Source organism: Brachionichthys hirsutus, chromosome 6 (assembly GCF_040956055.1).
Source record: "Brachionichthys hirsutus isolate HB-005 chromosome 6, CSIRO-AGI_Bhir_v1, whole genome shotgun sequence".
NCBI classification, from domain to species: Eukaryota; Metazoa; Chordata; class Actinopteri; order Lophiiformes; family Brachionichthyidae; genus Brachionichthys; species Brachionichthys hirsutus.
Genome location: NC_090902.1, coordinates 4,889,049 through 4,909,843, shown reverse-complemented (window position 1 = coordinate 4,909,843; position 20,795 = coordinate 4,889,049). Strand labels below are relative to the sequence as shown.

Below are 20,795 nucleotides of genomic sequence, written 5' to 3'. Positions count from 1 at the left end.
TTAACATTAGCATTGTTATGGTCACCAGTACACTTTTATATATAAGATTTAACTGACTAAGCTGTAGAATTTTATTTTTAACTCGTGTTCATTTTCCCCCCCCCCAAACTTTTACTGAAACGGTAAGCGATACTGTAAGACAATTAGGTTAACATTGAGAGAATAATTTATGTGTTGTATAGTATCCTGAACAGACAGAAAAAATGTAGTTAATTCAGTTTATCCACACCTATAATCCTAAAACAATAAATTCTCTGAAATACTTCAAAAACAATATAAACTCACACCACTGTTAGTCTGAAACCTGCATGATTTTATTGAATGACAGTTTTTCATGTTAGCACTACATTATTTTTTAAACTCTTACTGACCAATCACTACATTTTGACATGGAGAAAGTAAAGATATTACACAGACCTAACTCTAAGTGCGCTATGGAGGACCTGAAACAACCCATCAATTTATACCAACGCTACCATCACATCTGTTTCCCAAATCTCTATCTTCCACTACGTAGCTGTCAGATTATGGCAGCAAAAGAACATTTAATACAACAAATAACATGGAAACCGTAGGAAATAAACATATACATATGTGTATCAAAAGAAAAGTGTTTTAATGGACAGAAAGAAAAACTTTTCTTCCAACCAATGGAAAACATTATCACATCGCTTCCATGTCACAACATCCACCGGTGGGATCAAGAATCACGAAATGCAAAAAAAATATTTTCAATCATAATTTAACATTCTCTTGTAATAGAATTAAGTTCAAAAACAGTCACAAAGTGAAACATGGAATGATCAAAAAACTGCCCCCCCCCCCCCACCCACACACACACACACAAAAAAAAAGAAACTGAAAACAAGCTCATTTCATTTGAATATGGGACGACATCCTAGTTACACAATCATGAACAGAGGCTTTCCATTTAAAAAAAAGGATGGATTGCATTCAGTTCTTATAATCTCTTATTATTCCTTTGAGTTTATACTTTTGAATCTTTGCCCAAATTCTTTCACTTCTTCTGGGGTGTTTTTTCCCCTCCCGTTTTTGAATAAAATCCATGCTAATAATTTCATTTCCCTGGGATTTTCCTGCATGTTAGATATTTTAACAAATTACTGCAGATGAGGAATATGTTTTAGAGAAGTTCCAAGGCGTTAACGCGCAGAGCAACACAAATCAAGGTATGGTCACTTTACATTTCTGTTCTCCCTTTCAATAAGGCCAACGTGCCACATTCAAACATCTGCTTCCCGTGTTCCTGCCGCCGCCAGCAGGCTTTGTAGGACTCACTAATCTGAATTCATGTTTGATAAAAAAAAAAAAAATGTAGTCTGGTTCCAAAATTATTTTAGCAGACATCATTCACCATGTGTATCACATTAGATGCAAAATGTATTTAAGTGTTTAACTGGTTAACGTGACCGCACCTTAAACTAAATTCAACCTTCGCAGAACACGGTTTCAATGAAACCAAGCAGGAAACGGTTGGAGTTAGGGTTGGGTACCGTCCACTTTCAAAATGGCGAAGGCCGTTGTTACCAGAATTCATTACTGGTACCCAAAGGTACCCTTTTTTGCATTACTTTACTCTCTCTGTAGAAACAGAAACGTCTCCCTATGTGATATGTTGTTACGCGGAGGAGCAAGACCTGGAAGCAATGTAAAATTAACATGCACATTTAATTCATTAATATCTGTACAAAAATGAAAAAAATTATTGTGCGAATATTGGACTGTATGATACATTCTTGGTATCAAATACTAGTGGGCAGCCATAAGCCAGCATTCAGTGTGCCCTATCCGGTGACCGCCACAGTGCTTGCATACTTGAATATGTCCCCACAAGTAGTATGCAGTCACGTAACTGGTTTCATTTCACATTCTGGAATACCTAAATAATCTAATTCTTACATGCCACTTTACTATGCTAAAAAGCATAAGAGGTGGCGCGTAAATATGAATGGAGTGATGAGCGCTGCATAGATAACATGCGCATCGGTAATGTAGAAATGCTCATCATCCAAGGCAATGAAGAAGCCCAAGATACCTTCAACGTTTTGTATTAGCTGTGTGAATACATGAATTTGATAAAGTTGTCAACGCTTGATGTAAAATTCTGCTGCAGTGAGTTTTCTTTAAAGTGTACACTTGCACAGTGACAATGTCATAATTTAAGTCCCGCCCGCCGAGATCTGCTCTCGGACTAAAATGTGTGCGTAGTTTGACTATCTAATTGGTATTCCGTCGTTCCGATGTAATTTAAATGTGTACCCTTAATATCAGAGTGGAGCTTGGTACCCAACCCTTATTCGGGCACTTAAAGGCACAGGTGATGGAATTAGGAGTGATTCTCAGTAGGTCTCTGGTATAACAAAGTCAAACTCTGAAGCTGCCTGTGAAGAAGTGTTCACGGTTGACCTCGGTCGGGGGTCAGGCGACATTTGGGCGTTAGGGTCGACAAAGATGTCGTCCCAGTTTAACATCCTAGTCTGGGTGGACGCGTTGACGTCTTCTCCAGCGGTGGTTATGTGATGCACGCTCCCGTCCTCGGATATGACGGGGACTCCCTGCCCGTCAGTAGTCCAGGAGTGCGGCTTCATCGGCAACGTTTTGAACGGCAGCAGTCGGTACAGGTTGTTGTTGGCGTCGTCTTTTTCCTTCCTCCCGCTGGGATCCTGGTTGTGGGCTTGCTTGCAGTGGGTGGACAGCACCTGGTAGTTCAGGAACGCTTCACTGCATAGCAAGCACTGGTACCTCCTCTCTCCCGTGTGGTGGACTTCGTGTTTAGTTCTGTACTCAGCCAGAGCAAAGACCTTGCTACAGTAGCGGCACGGATACTTCCTCTCCCACGAGTGGGTGTTGAAGTGGCGGCGGAGACTCGTCATGCAGACGTAGGGGCGCTTGCAGATGGTGCACACGTAGAACGTCTTGCCATCCATGATCAGCTCGTAGTGATCCTCAAGCTCCGTTTTCTTCGTCTTCTTATTTGGACTGGTTGTTTTCAGTGCATTCGTTTTATCTAAGGGTTTCAATGCCGTCGCCATTAGCGACCTCTTCCCTTTAATATTGACCTTGGAGCCTCCTTCGCCTGGATCCTCTTTCATTGGGACAATGTCATACGTGTTTTCTCCAATGTTGGCGTACACTTTACAGCCTGATGAAATTGAGTCAATCTCTGTAGCCATATTGAGGGTCACTGTCTTTTTTGTTTCCATGGTTGGTTTGGGAATGCTAGTTTGACTTGCTGGGACATCAGACAAATCCAAAAGCGTGATTTTGGAATCCCCTTGCTGAGATGAAGTACAAACTTGCTTCTTGTGGACTCCCAATATGTCGTTGTTTTCAGAGCACAGGGAGGCACTTGAAGGCTCAGGAGGGAAATGACTCGCCTTAACGGGAGTCGTGGGAGCGCTTCCTGAGGAAACTTTAGCAGGGGAAGGCGGGTTATTTGGACTGCTGTCTGGACTTTCCATGGGGCTGTTGTTGAGCAAATTGGGGTTTGGACAAGTAGCAATGGTGGGCTTTGCCACATTTGTACTAATGGGGGTTTGGGTTTTCTCAGCAGGTTTTGCAACAGCCTGATTTGAGTCTTCATTTTGTTTTGATGGCATTATTTCTGAATCAGGCGAATGCAAATCAATGACTTCCGACCCGGCCTTCTGATTGGTTTTGGTTTGCGTTTCCGTTTCTGAGACAAACAAAACATCACTGTCGGAGTCCTCGTCATTGTCCACAGCTTTGGTGGCCTGATTGAATTCCTCTGCAGATATTGAGAATGACTCTGTGATGATCGGCATGATCTCCGAGGATGCGTCACTTTTGTTTTCCGTCTCCTTAGACAAGCCAGGCAGACCCTTAACTTGGGATAATATAGAAGCCAGGGTCGCGATGAATTTGACTCCCAGGATCTGTCCGGCGCTAATGAGTTCCTCGAGCATGTCGGAGCGGATGCGGTAAATCTTGGAGGTGTAAATATAATTGAGAATCTCCTCAAAGATTTCCGCTCTGAGAAAGTTTAACTCGATCACTTGTCCGGCGACACTGAAGAGCTGGTGGAAATACATACTGGAGGCAGACAAGACGGTTTTGTGAGCTCTGAATTTCTTGTCCTGTATGATAATGGTGACGTCACAAAACAATCCATGGCTTCGCTGTTCATTCATTGACTTCAGCACGGATGCGCAGTACTGCGTGTCAGTCGCAGATATAAGCTTAAGACTTGGCATGTCTGCAGAGAGAGATGCAATCACAAGAGAGAAAATAAATCTGATTTATCAATGCGCATACAAAATGTGATTGTTTCATCGTTCTTGATATGACAAATACATCAACAGTTCAGTGCAGAAGGTAAAATACATTTACAAGTTGTTAGGGCAACCAGGAAGTCGGAGTATAAACGTGAACGTTAGAGTTTATAATGTTTTTGCTCACAGACATTCCTCTGGTCTCTCTTAAATCAGACACTTGCAGATATGAGTGAAGATATCGTAAAATATCAAGCTGCTATAGACCATCAAGTGATCTGCTATATTGAACCACGTGATCCACGAATCGACAGAGCGTCAGAACAACCCACAGAAAATGCACCCCATCTTTTTGTCACTCTACTCGGGAGCATCTCTCAATAGTTCCGCCTCCATGTCCTTTGTCTTTGCTTACAATGATAGAAGCGCCATGTTGAACTCATGTTTATATTTTATATAAATGTTCAACGCTACGACTTTTTCAGCGGCATTGACGTTATTCTATTTTAGTTTTTTTTTTTTTTTTTTTTTGTGAACATGGTTTGAAACTCTGAGATTCCCCCAATCCACAATAAAATAAAAACAAGTCGTGCAAACAACTGCAAAAACGTCATTTTTAAACGGGCAACACAAACAACTATGGCGGTACCTCAGCTAGCTGTCATTAGCAAAACGCCAGTCTGTTTGAATTGCAATAGCTAGCTGCACGTTTATTGACGCGTAACACTGCAAAAGTGCAAAATACTCAAAACGTAAGCTTTAACTGTGTAACAGCTGCTTTCGTTAGTCTATTACTGCGATCGACGCGCTGAAAGTAATTCAAACGCTGTTAGCTAGCTAACAATGGTAGCATTACGGCAGCTCCATTCTTTCATCGGTTCAATGACAAGTGCAGCCCGGCATTTAGCAGCTTAGTCGCACGGCATTGTAAGTCGCATCAGTGAACACATGCTAATATGAATCTATACAAAACATAAAACGTCGTTTACCTGCGACCCCGATGTTTTAAGACAAGACCAAGCAGGAGCGGCACGACAGAATTTGGTAATTTAAAAGCTAAATGGCTAAAAACAATGGCTAACAAGAGCTTCCTCTTGCGGCTGAAGACCCACAAACAATCACCGTCGTCTGACGGGGCAAACAAAACTGCACAGCATTACGACACAAGCTAAAAATAATAAGTATGTTAGCCTAAAATACAGACTAAATAGTGCCTGAGCATCACTTTAGATGAAATTAAACTTTACACGCCTAGCTTAGCGGCTATACAACTACCGGGTCAGTACTTTCAAAATAAGAGGGTATCAAACCTCTTATTTCGAAAGTATTGAACCGGTGAGTGTTGTGCCGCTTCATATTAATTTAAACTCAAGTCAATCCCTGCAGCCTTTGATCCTTAGGTCAGCACTTCTTTCTTAAAGTTCCTCAAAATTTCCACTTTTCCCATGTATTATGTCTGACGTGAAATTACAACCAAATGAAATATTCGGTGACAACAAGAGTAAAAATAACGTATAATTGGTTGTATGTATGTGTGTGTGTTTGTGTACTCCCTAATTCATTATTTTGTCCCCAAAACTTGAAATATTATAGCACACGTGAAAGCGGAACTATGTAGATACATATCGGGGGAAACCCGGTAGGTGTTTCGGAACGGACATATCAGAACTTCCTGTTACTGTGCTAGTGCGTAGCACAAAAAGCAGAGGAAACAACAGGGCGGAACCGCGTAATTATTCCCGATTTATCTCAGTTATTCTATATTTGTAATTTTAATCGTAGCCTGTTGCTTTATAAAATGCCCCTGTCGGATAGCGGCGGCTCTCCGAGTCCCCGGCCCCGGAGAGCCAGGAGTCGCTCCCGCTCCCGCAGCCGCAACCGCAACGGCAGCCGCGAGCGCAGCTTGTCTCCGGATAGCTTCGGACCCAAACTCCCGAAACCACGAAATAAAGAGCGGGAACGCGAGGAAAGGGAGCACCGATTTCGAGAGGCAAAAAATCTCCGACGCATTCGCATCGGAAGCCCCCGGCGCAGCCGGTCCAGATCCAGAGAGAGAGACCGGCACAACAACAACAACAACAACAACTACAACAACAACCCCGCCAACAACAACAACAGTTACAATCATTACGATGCTTCTGGGAAGCACGGAAGCTTCCGAGATGATTACTACTACGAGCAGCAGAGGGACGACGCTCAGAGGCAGAGACAAGAGGCTTTTATTGCGAGGTTACACCAACTATTCAGTTTCAGCCTGTGTTGTTGTTGTTGTTTTAAATATATATATACACATAACACGTCTGTCTTTCTCCTGTAAGGCGTCTTCAAGAAAGAGAGAGGATCGGGGAATTGGGCTGTCCTGAAGTTTGGGGGTATTCGCCGAGAGTGAAAGAGCCAGAGTGAGTTGGGAGTTTCTCAGATAGATGATGAGTACGCCTGCAGAGAGCAACGTCTTTCCTTCGTGTCCTGCAGCTCGGATGAATTCACACCGGTGGAAGACGAGAAGAACAGCAGTTCCGACTCGAGCTCAGAGGGTATGATTTTTTTCTCTTCGTGAGTACGTTAGTGATATTAATGTGCTTTTTTAATTACCAACGAGAGTCTGTCATTCTTAGAAGAGCGAAAGAAGAGAAAGAAGAAAAAATCTAAGAAGAAAAAGAAAAAGCACAACGAGAACAGCGAGCCGGAACCAGATTCCGATGGTAAAACTGATATGATTGCATTCGTTCATGCACAACAACGCCTTTGAGGGTCGCCCCCCCCCCCCCCCCCGCCCCAGCTGAACTATCATATTTTGTCTTTTCAGAAGAAGAATCAAAGAAGAAGAAAAAGCGAAATAAGAAGAAAAAGTAAGGGGTCTATGAAATGTCTATAAAAGCGAGATCACAGGGAACGAGATGCTTTGATCGACCCAACGTCGCATTTCCTAACAGGTCAAAGAAGTCGAAGAAGAAGAAGAAGAAGGCAAAGAAGAGTCATAAGGAGTCCAGTGACTCCAGCAGTGAAGAGTCAGAGGAAGAAGAGGGGGGGGAGGAGGAGGAGGAGGAGGATGATCCCAGCGGGGCGATGTGGGTGGAGAAAACCTGCATTGATGAACACATGGTTGGACCTGAAGCGCCGCTCACACACCTGTCCCAGGATGACAGACCTTTAGAGTGAGTTTATTTCCTGTCTATTTTTTTATAGATATAAATGCAGTCGTAGCGGCTTCTGAAATATGAACGTTTGCTAACTTAAATAAGATTTCCGTCCTTCAGGAACTTCCGGAATCCAATTTTTGACAAGTCGCTGTCCATAAATGTGGTCTAAGAAATAATCTGCAGAATAATTGATGCTGAAATGAATCAATGGTTGCAGCCTTTTAATATGTTTTCGTGACTTCTTCAATCTTTATTCCACTAAGAAATCACATTTTTGAAACAACCGTCTTTTTGTTTTTGAAATCCTCTTGTTAAATATATTCCTGGCTTGAGATTTCTTTTCTTCCTCCTCCAGTTTCGGACACGCTCTGCTGCCAGGTGAAGGAGCTGCAATGGCTGAGTATGTCAAAGCAGGAAAACGTATCCCACGAAGAGGAGAAATCGGGCTCACCAGCGATGAGATTGCCGACTTTGAGAAGTCAGGCTACGTCATGAGCGGCAGCAGGTATATGATGTTAAAAAAAAGGCATTCTAAACTAAATTTTACTGCTGCAATTCAATAATCTGTAATGTTTTAGGTGTAGTTAGGATGCCGTTTCTAAATATAGTCTATTGGAATGCCGATCTTTTACGTATTTCAAATGTGATCCTGCAGACATCGTCGTATGGAAGCCGTGCGTCTGAGAAAAGAGAACCAGATATACAGCGCAGATGAGAAGAGAGCTCTGGCTTCCTTCAACCAGGAGGAGAGGAGGAAGAGAGAGAGCAAAATCCTGTCAAGTTTCAGGGATATGGTGTACAGGAAAACCAAAGGCAAAGAGGAGAAGTGAGCGTCAGCTTTTCATCCAGCGGCCCCCCTCTCATTGGAAAACGTTATTTTGTTGTCTGTTCATCAACTTTTGATGAGAATAAAACATATTCCCTTTTAATGAACTGAAAAGTGTTGAGGGTTTTATTTCTAAGGAATGAGTCTTTTACAGGTGGTAGATTCTATTACGGTTATTTCACACTTCATTGTACGTAGATGATGATGATGATTATTCTCCACAAGAGGGCACTCTTGCCGCAGTGTTTGCCCCACTGCTTGAGAGTGTCTTCTGGATCAGATGCAGAATGAGGTCAGGAAAAAAGTATTAAATTTGAAGAATGAAAACTCCATTTACGGATTCAAATCCGTTTAGATTTCAGTAATTCATGTTGTTTCGACCGCAGTCATGATGGGAGATGGTTTTTAGTATAGAGTGCATCAATACTCGACGAAAGATGGAACGGACAGGATAATGAAAGTATTTCAATAAATAAAGTTGATTAATGTTTATAATAATTCTACCATAGGGAAAACACGGAAGTAGGAAACCACGTGACTTAAAATGTACCGCAATGAATGATGGGAGATAGTTTTTAGTATAGAGTGCATCAATACTCGACGAAAAGAGTCGACGAAATATGCAACGGACAGGATAATGAAAGTATTTCAATAAATAAAGTTGATTAATGTTTATAATAATTCTACCATAGGGAAAACACGGAAGTAGGCAACCACGTGACTTAAAATGTACCGCAAAGCATGATGGGAGTACCCAAACCATGCAGTTAAATATGTATTTCCATTGGTTTAAACGCAAATGAACTGGGTTACAGATTGTGGGCTAAAGTTCTGTTAAACGTGAAACCTTACCTCCATTTTGGGTCACTGTTTATGTATCGACACCGTCAGTCTGATTGGTGTGTAGCTGAGCCAGGCCGCCATGTCTTTCCCTTCTCAGGCATACTTACCTGGCAGGGGGGACACCACGATCACGCAGGTGGATCACCCGGGGCGAGGCTCGGTCATTGCACTGCGACCCTGCTGATACCCTGCGAATTCCTCAAATGGAGGAATCTCGACTGCATTATTTCTGGTAGTGGGTCCGCGCTCTCCCCTCATTACAGTGTTCGATAGAAACGATTACCGCTCTCTCAGTTTATTCATTTATTGTATTTCTGGGTGTCCGCAAAGTGTAGGAGTCCTTAACCAGTTAACTTCTACACTACAGGCAGCCTGTCAGCGGGGGATTAGCTCAAATGGTAGAGCGCTCGCTTAGCATGCGAGAAGCAGCGGGATCGATGCCCGCATCCTCCAAACACGTTTTGAAGCAGGAAAGCTTTGGAGTGTGAAATATTTGAGGTACTTATTAGATTTCCATTCCACATAAAGCAATTAATGCATTTTAATATTTGATAACAAGTGATGCGGTTTGTTTCATCCAATCGAGCTTCAACTCGACAACAACAGATGCTTATTTTACATCCTAACAATATAACCATTAACCGTCTTATTATAACATCTACATGTGACAAACATATAAACAGGCGAACATTTATTTGATTACCACATCAAACTTGATGCTTCTGGAATTCAATAAATGAGCCAGGAAATGTGCAGAGTTCCATCATAGACCAGTTTAATTAATACCAACTGCTTTACAGGACTGAAAAATCAAACGTCTTTATGATAAATATAATATTCTGATGTACAACAATTAACTTTCTTCACATGTATGTCTCCATATCGCTGGCCTTCAGTCGATATTCTCTAATCCCTGTAGGCAAAGCAGAAAAAAGAGAAGATTAGAAATACAGATTAGAAATATTTACCTCCCCGCGCGTGCTCACACGCACGCGCACACACACACACACACAACCTTCCTCGCATCTTCCTTTATTCGACGAGACACTTAAGCAAATAAAAAGGGAAACCAACACAGCTAAATATATCCGCACATTAAATTAAAACAGATATTAGTTTACCAGACTGTCTCAAAATTGTCTAAAAACTATTAGAAGGTAGAGTATTAAGAATTTTTTTAAAAAATGACGCTTTCTCTATAAAAACATTGAAGCGCCGACGTTCACCTTGGAGTCGTAGTAATTTCCGGTCCCCGACACTCGCCTGTCTCTCTCCATCAGATACCACTGCCAAGGGACGTGAGCGATTCTCTTTTCCTGCGGAACCGAGAGAACCCGATGAGTTAGATTACACAACTATTGGTGATGAGACAGCTTCACGTTAAGCTCGTTTAACTAGCTTGTTATTAAACATGGCGCCCCTCCTCACCTTCCCTCCGTTGGTGTACCTGTGGATGTACGTGGTGGCGACGCCGGGAATGATCAGACACACCGTCATGAGGCCCAAACCGGGCAAGATTTCATACCACATCGTTAAACCGTAACTGTCATAAGACAAAGAACAACAAAGCAGAGCTGCCCGAGAAAGATCACAAAATGGCGACTGCCCTCTCACCTTCGGCAAACGGAATTACAATTTGTATTTCCTGCAAGAGTTCTTTTAAGAAAAGCGCTTATTGTTATTTATTTTCTTTTTAATATATTAGATGGGTGAAAGTCTGCCAACATCCTGAGAAATGGTTTACTAGATGAATTGCTTTTTACCAAATAAAATGGCTAAATATTTATCACTCATCAGAGTAAATACGTACACAAAGACAAATAAAATATTTTTCAATTGATATTTTAACAACTACCAACTTGGTTGCTTAGTTTGTTAGTCTCGAAAAATGAAATCTCAAAATGTCTAACGAGACTTTTACGACTTTTCTATATTTTATTTTGAAATATAACCAAAACGGGAAGTTCCTTGTTTCGATTCCAAAAGTAATAATTTGTCATGAGCATAACTGAGACATGTTCAAGCAAGCAAAATATATATATATATAATAAAAATACACAAAAAAGAATACATCAAATGAGTATTTATTTATTATATATTTTATTTTTAATCTACAGCACAAGCACGTCCTGGCCCACAGCGCCCTCTCGTGGTAACAGTAAAATGGACTCCTACCCGTCACAGATGTTTTCTCGTAGCATGAATTCGTTCCCTTGTAGCTAGCTCTTTAGCTAACTTGCTAAAAAGTAAACAAGTCCGTGGAGTCCGATGAAATTTTACCTGTAGCACAAAGTATCTTATTAATTATGAAGGAAGACAAAGAAAACACCCGACCGAAGGAGAGAAAAGTGGAAATACAGTTAGAAGGTGCCGAAAGGGCGGAAAAGCCCAAGGAAAAGAAAGAGGCCATGACAAAGGTAAAACTTGCTAGCTATGTTAGCGACAGTCGCTGCTCCTACCCAGTCTTATTGTTTACGTTGCAAATATAGAAGAAATCATTATTAATCGTTTCAGATCGTGATCAGACGGCTGCCCCCAAGTCTGACGAAGGAAGACCTGGAGGAGCAGTTACAACCTCTACCAGAAGTGGACTACTTGGAGTTTTTCGCCAACGACACGAGGTGAATTGTTACGAAGACGTTTCATCGTTTAACACAAACCTCTGATGATGATCTAACTCGAGTATTCTGCCCATTCAGTCTTTACCCTCACCTCTTCGCAAGGGCGTACATAAACTTCAAAAACCAGGAGGATATAGTTCTCTTCAGAGACCGATTTGATGGATACGTGTTCATTGACAACAGAGGTAAGGGAACCCGAGTTCCACAGCCAAACTGCACAAGGATCGTTCATTAATATCTAACTAACGAAAACGTGGTGCTCTTTAAACAGGACAGGAATATCCTGCCGTTGTGGAGTTTGCACCTTTTCAAAAAACTGCCAAGAAGAGAAACAAGAAAAAGGATGCGAAATGTGGAACAATTGTTGACGGTAAAAAAATATAATATATTCCATGCAACAACTACCAACAGTTGGTAAATATTTTTATTATTTGCTTCTGACAGTAGTGGTTATCCAGGTAAATACATACGTCTTTGTATGCTGTATGTTTTCTTTTAGATCCTGAATACAAGAAGTACCTGGAAAGTTACAATGAAGATGATGAAAAGTTAGCATCAACGCCTGAAACCTTATTGGAAGAGCTTGAGGCAAAATCCAAGGAACTTGTCGGTCGGTAAACAGTCCTGTTTAATAAAAAACACCTGAATCATAATAATATATATTTAAAACAGCTGGAATCATTAATTTAACATGCATTTTTTCCTCCTTCAAGCTAAAAAGACGACTCCTCTGCTGGACTTTCTGAAGAATAAACAGGTAAAAAAAAAAACTCGGCAGAGTTTATAAATGATGTCAAGTTGCATGTTTGTGATGTGACTCATTTCTTTTAATGCAATCCTAGAGAATCAGGGAGGAACGGAAAGAAGAGAGAAGAAGAAGGGAGCTGGAACGCAAACGTCTGCGTGATGAGGAGCGTCGTAAGTGGAGGGAGGAAGACAGAAGGAAGCGCAAAGACGCTGAGAAGATGAAGAGGATTGAGAGACCTCTGGAGAAAGATCTGGACCAAGTTAAAGAAGAACCGAAAATTAAGGTGTCTGCTTTAGTCGATTCAATCATTTTGACAAAGTGTGTTTTTACTATACCGGTAATTTTTTAATTTTTTAACTGCGTAGCTCTTGAAGAAGCCAGAGAGAGGAGGTGACACTGATTCTGAGAAAACCAAGGAAAAGACCAAGAAACCGGAGAAACCTACTAAAGAGGACAGATCCATGGTCAGCGGCGAGTATAAGCGGCGTCAGAACGCGGACAACAAGGAAGATCGGGGAAGGAAGTTAGTAAATGTTTTGTTTCTTTTTAAATCAATGCACACTTAACAACATAATACTTAGTCAGGAACTTTGCTTCATAAAAAGAGTGGATGAGCATGGAAGGAAGGACTTCAGAGAACGTGACACAGATCAAGATCGAGAGCGTGACCGAGATCGGGAAAAGGAGCGGCGGCAGAAAGAGAAGGAGCGCATCAGGCGACAAGACGAAGACCGTCGGCGAAGAAGAGAACGTCAGGATGGAGATAATTCATTCAGGAAGCATCAGGAGGAGGCGAAAAAGGAAAAAGAGCACGAGAAGCAAAAGGGTGAAAACTCCGGGGACTCCCCTCACTCGGAGAAGCTGGGGAAACCCGCCAAAGACAAGAAAGAGGAGAGCGCTAAAAGAGAGCGCCTGAGAAATAAGGTACCGATTCCAGTCTGCCATCGCATCGTGACGCTTCTAGGAAGCCGTTTCGGTGCTAAGATTTGTTTCTGTGCATCAGGACCGACCTGCGATACAGCTGTACCAGCCGGGGGCCAGGAGCCGCACTCGTGCTCCGGGAGGAGGAGGAGGAGGAGAGGAGGCCGAGGAATCCAGCCCCGCCTCCAGGAAGGCGGACATCGAGACTCAGAAAGACGACAAAGGAGACGATTGAGCCAATTTCTCGTGACATTTGACGTTTTTTCTTTTTGAAGGGCGAACCAGATGGCGTGTGCTGCTCAGAACAGCGATGAGGTGCACGTGCGCGTGCACGGCGATCGTGCAGCGCTGCATCCCGCCCTCCCGTTCTCAGGCAGATGTGTGACTTTTGGATCCCCTCTGTGCCTGAATGTGCCGCTCTTTAGTTGTGCTTGTTATTAGAGCTAGCGTTCATATTGTGTTAGATACGCCAAAGCGAACCGAACTCAAAGTGACCTTACGCCAGTATTGTTTCCCCAAAGCAGAGAATTGTCCACGATGCAAACGATACGTCAACAGTGGCAGATATTGACGTGGTTTCACCATTATTTAGGATAACATTTTTTTTTTTAAACATTGCCCTTTACAGTTTGACGTCTACATCTCACATGACCTGGAGTCAAAGACATTCTACACCACTGATTGACCAAATAACGTTTCCTGCAGAAACCTCTACTGGTCATGTTGCTATCAGACCATATCAGACTTCAGCACTTATGAAATATTTTCGCAGACTGTAACCATAAGATATTTGTAATCTTGCAGGGACAACAACAATGTCTGCTGAAGGACTTGCGTGTTTTTGCGATCTTGTGTTATAGTCTTAACGGTGACTGGAAGAATAGCCATCTCTGACAGGACTGTGTGAAACAGCCACGCCACCAGCTTGCAGTGTTCAGTCGGAGCTATCAACGAGTGGCCTTTCTAATCTCAATCCCTCCTGAATGATTAAAGTGTGATGGATTAAGCTACAGAATGCAAACATATGGCAATGCTAACAGAGTAATTCCCATTGACTGGAAAATAAAAATGTATTTTTTTTTCTCCATGGTGAAACTTTTTTCAGTGGCAAAAGTACAAAATAAAAAAACAACTTCACTATTCACCCCCCCCCCCCTCCTTTCTGAGGTATTACATAGGGTAATTCAGTATTCAATCTGGGATTAGATTTTGTTCAGGAATGTCTTACATTTGCTGTTTGGCCTTCACTGAGATTATCTTAATTAGAATTTAATGTATATGTATTATAGTGTTTTAGTGAATATGGTCCCTCCACAGAATATTCTAACGATAGAGATCTGCTTTAGTGGTACTTTTTTACCTTAAAATGAAGAAAAGTCTCAGTCAATATAATAATAATTAACAAGTAAATATAAATAAACATACATCTGGAATGTACTTGCTTGTGTGGTACGATTTAAAGCACCTAATTAATCTGTTTAAAAGTGAAGAACCTCAGAGCCCCCCGGAGCACACAAACGTAAATCGCGAAACATTCCACAAGGTGTCGCTGTTTCGTGGACGCTTATAGGATAAATGTGAAACGTCACTTCCTTCTCTCTCTTCGACCGCCGCCATAGTCGGGAAAGGACGGTGGACAAAATGGTAAATACGAAATCTTTGAACATCTGCGTTTCCAGCCTCCGTTAATCCGATTAGATACAGCGTGTCTTTATTACATACATCAGTAGTACCACGGATACTTGTATTTTGTCATTAAATAATGTTGTATGCGGGGAGGAGGGCTACACGATGATGCTAGCGGCTAGCAGCTAGCCGGGACGCTATGCTGTTAGCGCGCAGCTTCCGACACGGACCGTCTGCTAACTGCGGTTCTGTTAAAGCGTGGCGGGAATGGCCGTGAAACGGGAGCGTTCGTTGCTGACTCTTGCTTATATGGTGATTTATTCCCCCCCCAGTCCTCCCACAAGACGTTCAGGATTAAGCGCTTCCTCGCTAAGAAGCAGAAACAGAACAGGCCCATTCCGCAGTGGATCAGAATGAAGACCGGCAACAAGATCAGGTGAGGCTGTCGCGCAGCGCTGTGTCTGCGCAGCGCAGCCATTTTCTGTCGTTTGTCCAGCCGCTGTAAATTCTCCGAGTTTCAGATGAAGTGTTTTTACGACACGCCGAAAAGCGGGCGAATCGAGTGTGCGACACTTTCTGCGGTCTCACCGTCGATGTCTACCGAGAGGAAATGATCTCTTCCTACGCCGATATATTCCGTATCATGACGCAGCATAATGTACTTTCGGGTCTGCACCCCCCCCCCCCTGTCTATAAAGCACATGTTGGGCTGCATTGTTACTAATGATCCCTGACCTATGCTACTGCTTGACTGTACTTGTACTCTAACATTCTATCTGATAAATATATTCATCGCCGTGGTAACTAGGATGTTGAGCTCGAGCGGCCATGCTGAGTTTCATTGTGGAGCGGGCCCGTTTGCGTCCTGCGCTACCGTTGAGTGCTAGCTGCTAGCTGCTAGCTGTTCCCAGTGGAGGGATGATGCCGGATGTGGAGTTCGTGTAAAGCAGGCCTGCAATTGCAGCACTTCGTCTCAGTGGAGTTCTGTCATTAAACCTGCTGAGAGCATCCTGCTGTCGGGCTGGCGCTCCTCACCGTCGGTGACGGGGGAAGCTCCGTAGCCGAACACGGTCCTGCTAGCGTCGCTTCCTTGAAGGGTTCTCTGGGATTTGTAGTTTCTGAAATGACTGGTCGAGGTGGATTCCTGTGATTATAACCATTCTTCATTCACTTAAAGAACCGGGACCGGTGTCGTGTTTCACGGGGACTGCTTTGTCACACAGGATGTGATTTTGGCCGGTTGGAATTTACACGCTTAGTGAACCTTAAATAGAAATATAAATGGAAAGCCTTTATTGTCATGGCACAATGAGATGAGGAAGCTGTTCTCACTTTTATTTGATTTAAACTGGTGACATCAATCCTTTTACCAATTCAGTCACAAAGAAATGTCAAGTGGTCAGACTGAGAAAATGGCTATAAAATGAGTTCTGTCATTCTAATTGATCTGACGGGTTTTTGATTGCAGGTACAACTCCAAGAGGAGACACTGGAGGAGGACCAAGCTGGGCCTGTAAACACGAGCCGCAGCGACGCAGCCGTTATCTGGAGCAGCAGTGTTTTTGTACAGATACTCTGGTTTTGCTCATGTTTGACATTAAATGATCTGTGATCAAACTCATTTGTAGTGTGGCATCCTCCCCCCCCCCAGCATAGCTGTGGAAAACATCACATGGTACGGAGCACTGCTGGGGAGGGTTTATCGACTCCACAGCGAACGCTTGCTGCAAGGAATCCAGCGCTAAACAAACTTTAACTGCGAAACGTGCAGCTATTGCTAATTTGAGCTAACGATAGCAGAACCGGGTCAGAGATATTCAGACACGAGTTTGTGTTTTTAATGTGGAAGTATTTCAAAAACAAAGCAAGCGTGACTCACTTTGATCTTATTTCTAACCCGATAAGGAAAGAGGAAATCAAACATTGATTTGCGCTTCAAACAGGAAGCTGCTGGATGCTCGATCAGCCGCTCGCTTTGTTTCCAAGAAACGAGAACGAGGGGAGCAGCTTCCTCAAAGAGCCGAGCCTCCAGCTGCCCCGCCTCTTCCTCCGGTCGAATGACGTCACCTCTTGCTTCACGTCATCAATCTCGTCCCGCGCGGCCGCGCCGGCACTGAACGTGTTGTTGACGTCTCGCGCGCATCCGAAGCTGTGCTCGTCATCCCAAGTCCCCAGCAGCTCTTTCATCTCCAGAGGGGCGTCGCCCGTCAGATACTGCCACGCCCTCTTCCCGTTGTAATCCATGACGTCGACGTCCGCGCCAAAAGCGCCGACCAGGAGTTTGACGATCGCGTACTGCCGGTGCATGCTCGCGACATGCAGCGCGGTGAGCCCGCCGCTGCCGCGCGCGTTCACGTTCACGGGGATCCCCGCGCGTTCCGCGTAGCGCAGAAGTTTGACCAGAGTCTCGTCCCGTCCTTTCTTGGCCAGCCAATGGAGGACCGAGTAGCCGCTGATGAAGTCCTTCCGGGTCAACAGCTGCGGGTCCGCGGAGACGAACTCCAGGACGGACTCGTAGTTCCCGTCCACGGCCGCCAGAACCCACGCGTGTTCCACCGGGTACAGAGCCCAGCCCGCGTCCCGCGAGGAGGACGGACCGCTACTACGGGAAGGGTCGCGCAACAGCAAGTCTTCCGGGTGTTTCTTACGCAGAGCGGGTGTGCGCGACGACCCCCCCGGCGCGTCCCTTTGAAGCCCCCCCTCGGTGACTCTCAGCTGCCGCTGCAGCATCGAGCGACGCTGGGAAGCCGCGGGCTGGACCCGCATGCCGCATCCCGAGAGTCCGGACCCCCCCACGCCGCCGTGGGCGTCGGCATCTCTGACAGCTGATCCAGATGCGTCGCGCCCAGCATCACGCAGTCCGTTGTTTTCCATGCTCGGCTCCCGTGCGCGTCGAGTTCACGGCTACTTCCCTTTATTCGGACTATAAACTGGAAACTTTCCCATCTTCACCGGATTTATCGCCTGTTGTGGAAGGAAAATCATTTTTTACATAAATGCATTGAAGTTCAGTCACGGCAGGAACCGACCACGTTCCGGGTGAAGGGTAATAGAGCTGTAATAAACCCGTTATTACCACACCTTAAATGCTAAGCGCTGCTCACCTGCTCCGCGTCCGACGCGCATTCCTTCACGCGTTCGTCTGTCCGCTCAGCGAAACGTTCCAGGCGAACGTCTAGAGATCGTTCCTCCAATGATTTGTCAAACGCTGCTGATCTCCAGACCAAAGTCTAAATTCTTTCCGAAGAGGAAATGAGACAAAGTTCAGGCTGATCTCAGATCAGACCAACAGCGTGACCACCGGTGGGACCGGAGCAGGAAGTAGCAGCCGATACTCGCCGTTACCGGCACCGGAGGTGGGAGACGCGGGCAGGAGAGCGCAGACCTCCGCCGAGCAGCTCATTCCCCTCCCAATTAGGTTGTTCTTTGTATCTTTATACACCAACCATGGAAAGTAGAAGGGAATCAGCTGATGTGTGTTATTTAACCCATCGAATGTTAAATTAAACATTTGTTACCGACTCCATTCTGGATCAGAAATGGACCCGTTCCTGGTAACGTTATCCAGAACCTTTTCAGTTATCTCGCTGACCGACGGACGGACAGACAAACGCCAGCGATTCCATCACCGCCGCCTCGCCCCGGCGGAAGTAATTTATGGCTTCAAAGTACAGAACGAGGAAGTCTGAGGTTTGCCTGTGATCAGCGACGCATTAACACAGACAGGAGGAGCAAACGCTGCCTCCGAGTACTTACTTGAAAGCGCTGAAGTTATATTTAGCGCTTCTAATTTGAATATGAAACCTCAAACACATGACATTGCAAGTTTGCAATGTCAAATTAGAAATAGAGCAGATAAGAGCGTTTCCCTAACCGAAGCACCAACAGTTACTCTCAATGCGCTCATTTCAACGCAGACCCACAAACCGGCATAAAGCAAAACAAAACAAGATGCTGCTACAACAAAGCAATCTTTATTAAGATAATCAGGAACGTTAAAAGTATTTCAGCAAAGACGGTCTCCGTAAGAAGACAAGCGTTCAGTCAGAGAGAGGTTCTGGAGGAAGTTCGACGACCAGCTCGTCGATCGTCTGAAGAAAGTCGTCGAGCTTCGTGCAGTAATCTGGAGGAGAAAACGGTTATTGCTGCAGCTTAATGACGCCTGGAGGTAACAGGCTAGCCGCTCGTTAGCTTTCCTGATTTTATATTTATATCCTTAAACTTGATACCTGAGCATTTGGGCATCTTCACGGGCGACTGCTCCGGGATGGGATCCAGTTCTTCCCAATCATCCTCGCACAGATGCGGCGCTCTTGGGAAACGGGCCAGCCCAGACAGAGCGAAGCCACCGAGAGCGATTAGATCCTCAGGCACGCTGTACTTCTCAAACTCTAGAAAAATACACCAAAGGTGGTGAAGGGATGCAGATTTGGTTTAAATGACAAATTCATCCCGATAGATTATTTCCAGCACCGTCAACGAGTCCAGTAACACAAGGCTGAAGTTACTTATACATCAAGTAACTTTAATTCAGCAGCAAACTGTCAGTGCAGTGTATGAATACAGAGCTATAGATCATTGCTACAGCTAAGTGGGTTTATATGCTGGTTCCCCTTGTTCCCGGATCCGGACCCACGCTGAACCCACTCACCGAGCGGGTCATAAGGGATGAACTTCTCTATCTCTGGATATTCTTCCACTTTCGTCTGAGGAGCATTTTTGACTTTAGTTTCCTAAGACAAACAAAATACTGCATTAGTACATGGACGTCAAGATTTGTTACATCAGCACTCTGCAAAAAAAAAAAAAAAAAAAGGAGTATTTGCATTAGACACAAGTGTAAGTTGTGTGATTTATTCCAACCTGTGGCTTTAGGAGTTTCTTCTCTGGTGGAACGCCAGCAGGAGTCAAACCTTTTTTGTTGACATCCCCGAAAGCCTTGCGACCGGATGACAGCGGCGTGTTAAAGGTTCCGGCAGTCATAGGAGATTTCAACAGCTTCTCTGGCGGGGAAATAGAAAGAACGTAAAAAAAGAGAAATGCATACAAAAAAATAAAAAACAAAAACCAAAGGAGACTTCCGTACCTGGAGCAGACTGAAGCCGCTGTCGCATCTTCAGGATCGGTGGACGGAAGGGTGCGTTTTCTCGCTCTGCAAAGTTCACGTTGGCCATTTTATCTGTGAGCAGAACCAAACGCTAGTCACGTTAACGGACACAATATAGTTGATTGTTTGGTACCCGAAGGCTATAACAAATGGCTGTGCCGGGGGAAAACAACTTAATTAGAATATAAATTAAGAATATGTCCCAAGAAATGGAAGTCACGCTGTGCGTACTTAACGTCACATTCAGTCGCCAAGTTGAGTTTAAAACTCTTAAACGTTAAACTAAGTCCCAAACTGCTAAAAATAAACAAACAAACAACAACGCCGTATTAACGCGCCTTTTTTGTGCTCCAAATTCGTTGGAAACATACGATTAAAAAACTAAACGAAAGAAAAACCGAGTAATACTCATGTTCTTCCTTACAGAAGTTTTGAACTGTTACTTTCGCGTAACCAGCATAATGTTAGCTAACTACCTGCTAACGTCAGCTGAGACGAATAAAATTAGAAATAAAACAATTCTCCGACGTCGACAACCCTGACATTAGCTCAATTTTAACAAGTTAGTCAGCTCTTCGCTTCGCTGAGTTCCGAGACGGACAATAATAACGTTCAGGCTCTTTCTGCAGCATTAATCTACCTGAATGCCGATCTCTGCTCCTGGATGGGAAGTCGTCTCGTTCCGGTCTGCTTGAAGCTTCCGAAGCACC

General features: G+C 44.0%; 7 protein-coding genes and 1 pseudogene across 7 annotated transcripts; 4 read left to right on the top strand and 4 right to left on the bottom strand.

Annotated features, from left to right (window-relative positions):
- Window positions 1-2,360: 2,360 nt before the first annotated feature.
- zbtb33 (zinc finger and BTB domain containing 33) lies at window positions 2,361-4,373 on the bottom strand. The gene has a single exon (XM_068740573.1). The coding sequence runs from the start codon at window positions 4,233-4,235 to the stop codon at window positions 2,361-2,363; it is 1,875 nt and encodes a 624-aa protein (XP_068596674.1). The 5' UTR covers window positions 4,236-4,373.
- Window positions 4,374-5,942: 1,569 nt separating this feature from the next.
- Window positions 5,943-8,311, top strand: nkap (NFKB activating protein). Its single transcript, XM_068740476.1, has 8 exons — window positions 5,943-6,482; window positions 6,572-6,652; window positions 6,726-6,787; window positions 6,869-6,955; window positions 7,060-7,102; window positions 7,187-7,408; window positions 7,749-7,898; window positions 8,049-8,311. Exons 1-8 carry the CDS (start codon window positions 6,052-6,054, stop codon window positions 8,221-8,223), a joined length of 1,251 nt encoding a protein of 416 aa, XP_068596577.1. The 5' UTR covers window positions 5,943-6,051; the 3' UTR covers window positions 8,224-8,311.
- Window positions 8,312-9,161: 850 nt separating this feature from the next.
- On the top strand, window positions 9,162-9,317 carry LOC137895399 (U1 spliceosomal RNA; annotated as a pseudogene).
- Window positions 9,318-9,815: 498 nt separating this feature from the next.
- On the bottom strand, window positions 9,816-10,677 carry ndufa1 (NADH:ubiquinone oxidoreductase subunit A1). The gene is made up of 3 exons (XM_068740506.1): window positions 10,491-10,677; window positions 10,289-10,378; window positions 9,816-9,975 (listed from the first exon to the last, which is right to left on the bottom strand). The coding sequence occupies exons 1-3, from the start codon at window positions 10,590-10,592 to the stop codon at window positions 9,955-9,957; spliced, it is 213 nt and encodes a 70-aa protein (XP_068596607.1). The 5' UTR covers window positions 10,593-10,677; the 3' UTR covers window positions 9,816-9,954.
- A 676-nt stretch (window positions 10,678-11,353) lies between these two features.
- upf3b (UPF3B regulator of nonsense mediated mRNA decay) lies at window positions 11,354-14,767 on the top strand. Its single transcript, XM_068740265.1, has 10 exons — window positions 11,354-11,479; window positions 11,577-11,683; window positions 11,762-11,868; window positions 11,955-12,053; window positions 12,183-12,293; window positions 12,397-12,440; window positions 12,526-12,714; window positions 12,797-12,954; window positions 13,037-13,355; window positions 13,435-14,767. Exons 1-10 carry the CDS (start codon window positions 11,369-11,371, stop codon window positions 13,585-13,587), a joined length of 1,398 nt encoding a protein of 465 aa, XP_068596366.1. The 5' UTR covers window positions 11,354-11,368; the 3' UTR covers window positions 13,588-14,767.
- A 168-nt stretch (window positions 14,768-14,935) lies between these two features.
- On the top strand, window positions 14,936-16,595 carry rpl39 (ribosomal protein L39). Its single transcript, XM_068740574.1, has 3 exons — window positions 14,936-14,996; window positions 15,311-15,414; window positions 16,447-16,595. The coding sequence occupies exons 1-3, from the start codon at window positions 14,994-14,996 to the stop codon at window positions 16,493-16,495; spliced, it is 156 nt and encodes a 51-aa protein (XP_068596675.1). The 5' UTR covers window positions 14,936-14,993; the 3' UTR covers window positions 16,496-16,595.
- Window positions 16,596-16,817: 222 nt separating this feature from the next.
- sowahd (sosondowah ankyrin repeat domain family d) lies at window positions 16,818-18,474 on the bottom strand. Its single transcript, XM_068740593.1, has one exon. It carries the CDS (start codon window positions 17,850-17,852, stop codon window positions 16,941-16,943), a length of 912 nt encoding a protein of 303 aa, XP_068596694.1. The 5' UTR covers window positions 17,853-18,474; the 3' UTR covers window positions 16,818-16,940.
- Window positions 18,475-18,982: 508 nt separating this feature from the next.
- Window positions 18,983-20,766, bottom strand: pttg1 (PTTG1 regulator of sister chromatid separation, securin). The gene is made up of 6 exons (XM_068740839.1): window positions 20,726-20,766; window positions 20,065-20,157; window positions 19,842-19,981; window positions 19,630-19,711; window positions 19,208-19,369; window positions 18,983-19,101 (listed from the first exon to the last, which is right to left on the bottom strand). Exons 2-6 carry the CDS (start codon window positions 20,150-20,152, stop codon window positions 19,019-19,021), a joined length of 555 nt encoding a protein of 184 aa, XP_068596940.1. The 5' UTR covers window positions 20,153-20,157; window positions 20,726-20,766; the 3' UTR covers window positions 18,983-19,018.
- Window positions 20,767-20,795: the final 29 nt, after the last annotated feature.

Coding starts and splice junctions, on each gene's coding strand:
- nkap (XM_068740476.1), top strand. CDS start 6,052: ATGCCCCTGTCGGATAGCGGCGGCTCTCCGAGTCCCCGGCCCCGGAGA. Junction 7,103..7,186: donor AAGCGAAATAAGAAGAAAAA/GTAAGGGGTCTA, acceptor ATTTCCTAACAG/GTCAAAGAAGTCGAAGAAGA. Junction 7,899..8,048: donor TACGTCATGAGCGGCAGCAG/GTATATGATGTT, acceptor GTGATCCTGCAG/ACATCGTCGTATGGAAGCCG.
- rpl39 (XM_068740574.1), top strand. Junction 15,415..16,446: donor AAGACCGGCAACAAGATCAG/GTGAGGCTGTCG, acceptor TTTTGATTGCAG/GTACAACTCCAAGAGGAGAC.
- ndufa1 (XM_068740506.1), bottom strand. CDS start 10,592: ATGTGGTATGAAATCTTGCCCGGTTTGGGCCTCATGACGGTGTGTCTG. Junction 10,379..10,490: donor GGTACACCAACGGAGGGAAG/GTGAGGAGGGGC, acceptor TCGGTTCCGCAG/GAAAAGAGAATCGCTCACGT. Junction 9,976..10,288: donor GAAATTACTACGACTCCAAG/GTGAACGTCGGC, acceptor CTTTGCCTACAG/GGATTAGAGAATATCGACTG.
- upf3b (XM_068740265.1), top strand. CDS start 11,369: ATGAAGGAAGACAAAGAAAACACCCGACCGAAGGAGAGAAAAGTGGAA. Junction 11,869..11,954: donor CGTGTTCATTGACAACAGAG/GTAAGGGAACCC, acceptor CTCTTTAAACAG/GACAGGAATATCCTGCCGTT. Junction 12,955..13,036: donor AAGGAAGATCGGGGAAGGAA/GTTAGTAAATGT, acceptor CTTCATAAAAAG/AGTGGATGAGCATGGAAGGA.
- sowahd (XM_068740593.1), bottom strand. CDS start 17,852: ATGGAAAACAACGGACTGCGTGATGCTGGGCGCGACGCATCTGGATCA.
- pttg1 (XM_068740839.1), bottom strand. CDS start 20,152: ATGGCCAACGTGAACTTTGCAGAGCGAGAAAACGCACCCTTCCGTCCA. Junction 19,712..19,841: donor AGAAACTCCTAAAGCCACAG/GTTGGAATAAAT, acceptor TGTTTGTCTTAG/GAAACTAAAGTCAAAAATGC. Junction 19,370..19,629: donor CATCCCTTATGACCCGCTCG/GTGAGTGGGTTC, acceptor GTATTTTTCTAG/AGTTTGAGAAGTACAGCGTG.
- zbtb33 (XM_068740573.1), bottom strand. CDS start 4,235: ATGCCAAGTCTTAAGCTTATATCTGCGACTGACACGCAGTACTGCGCA.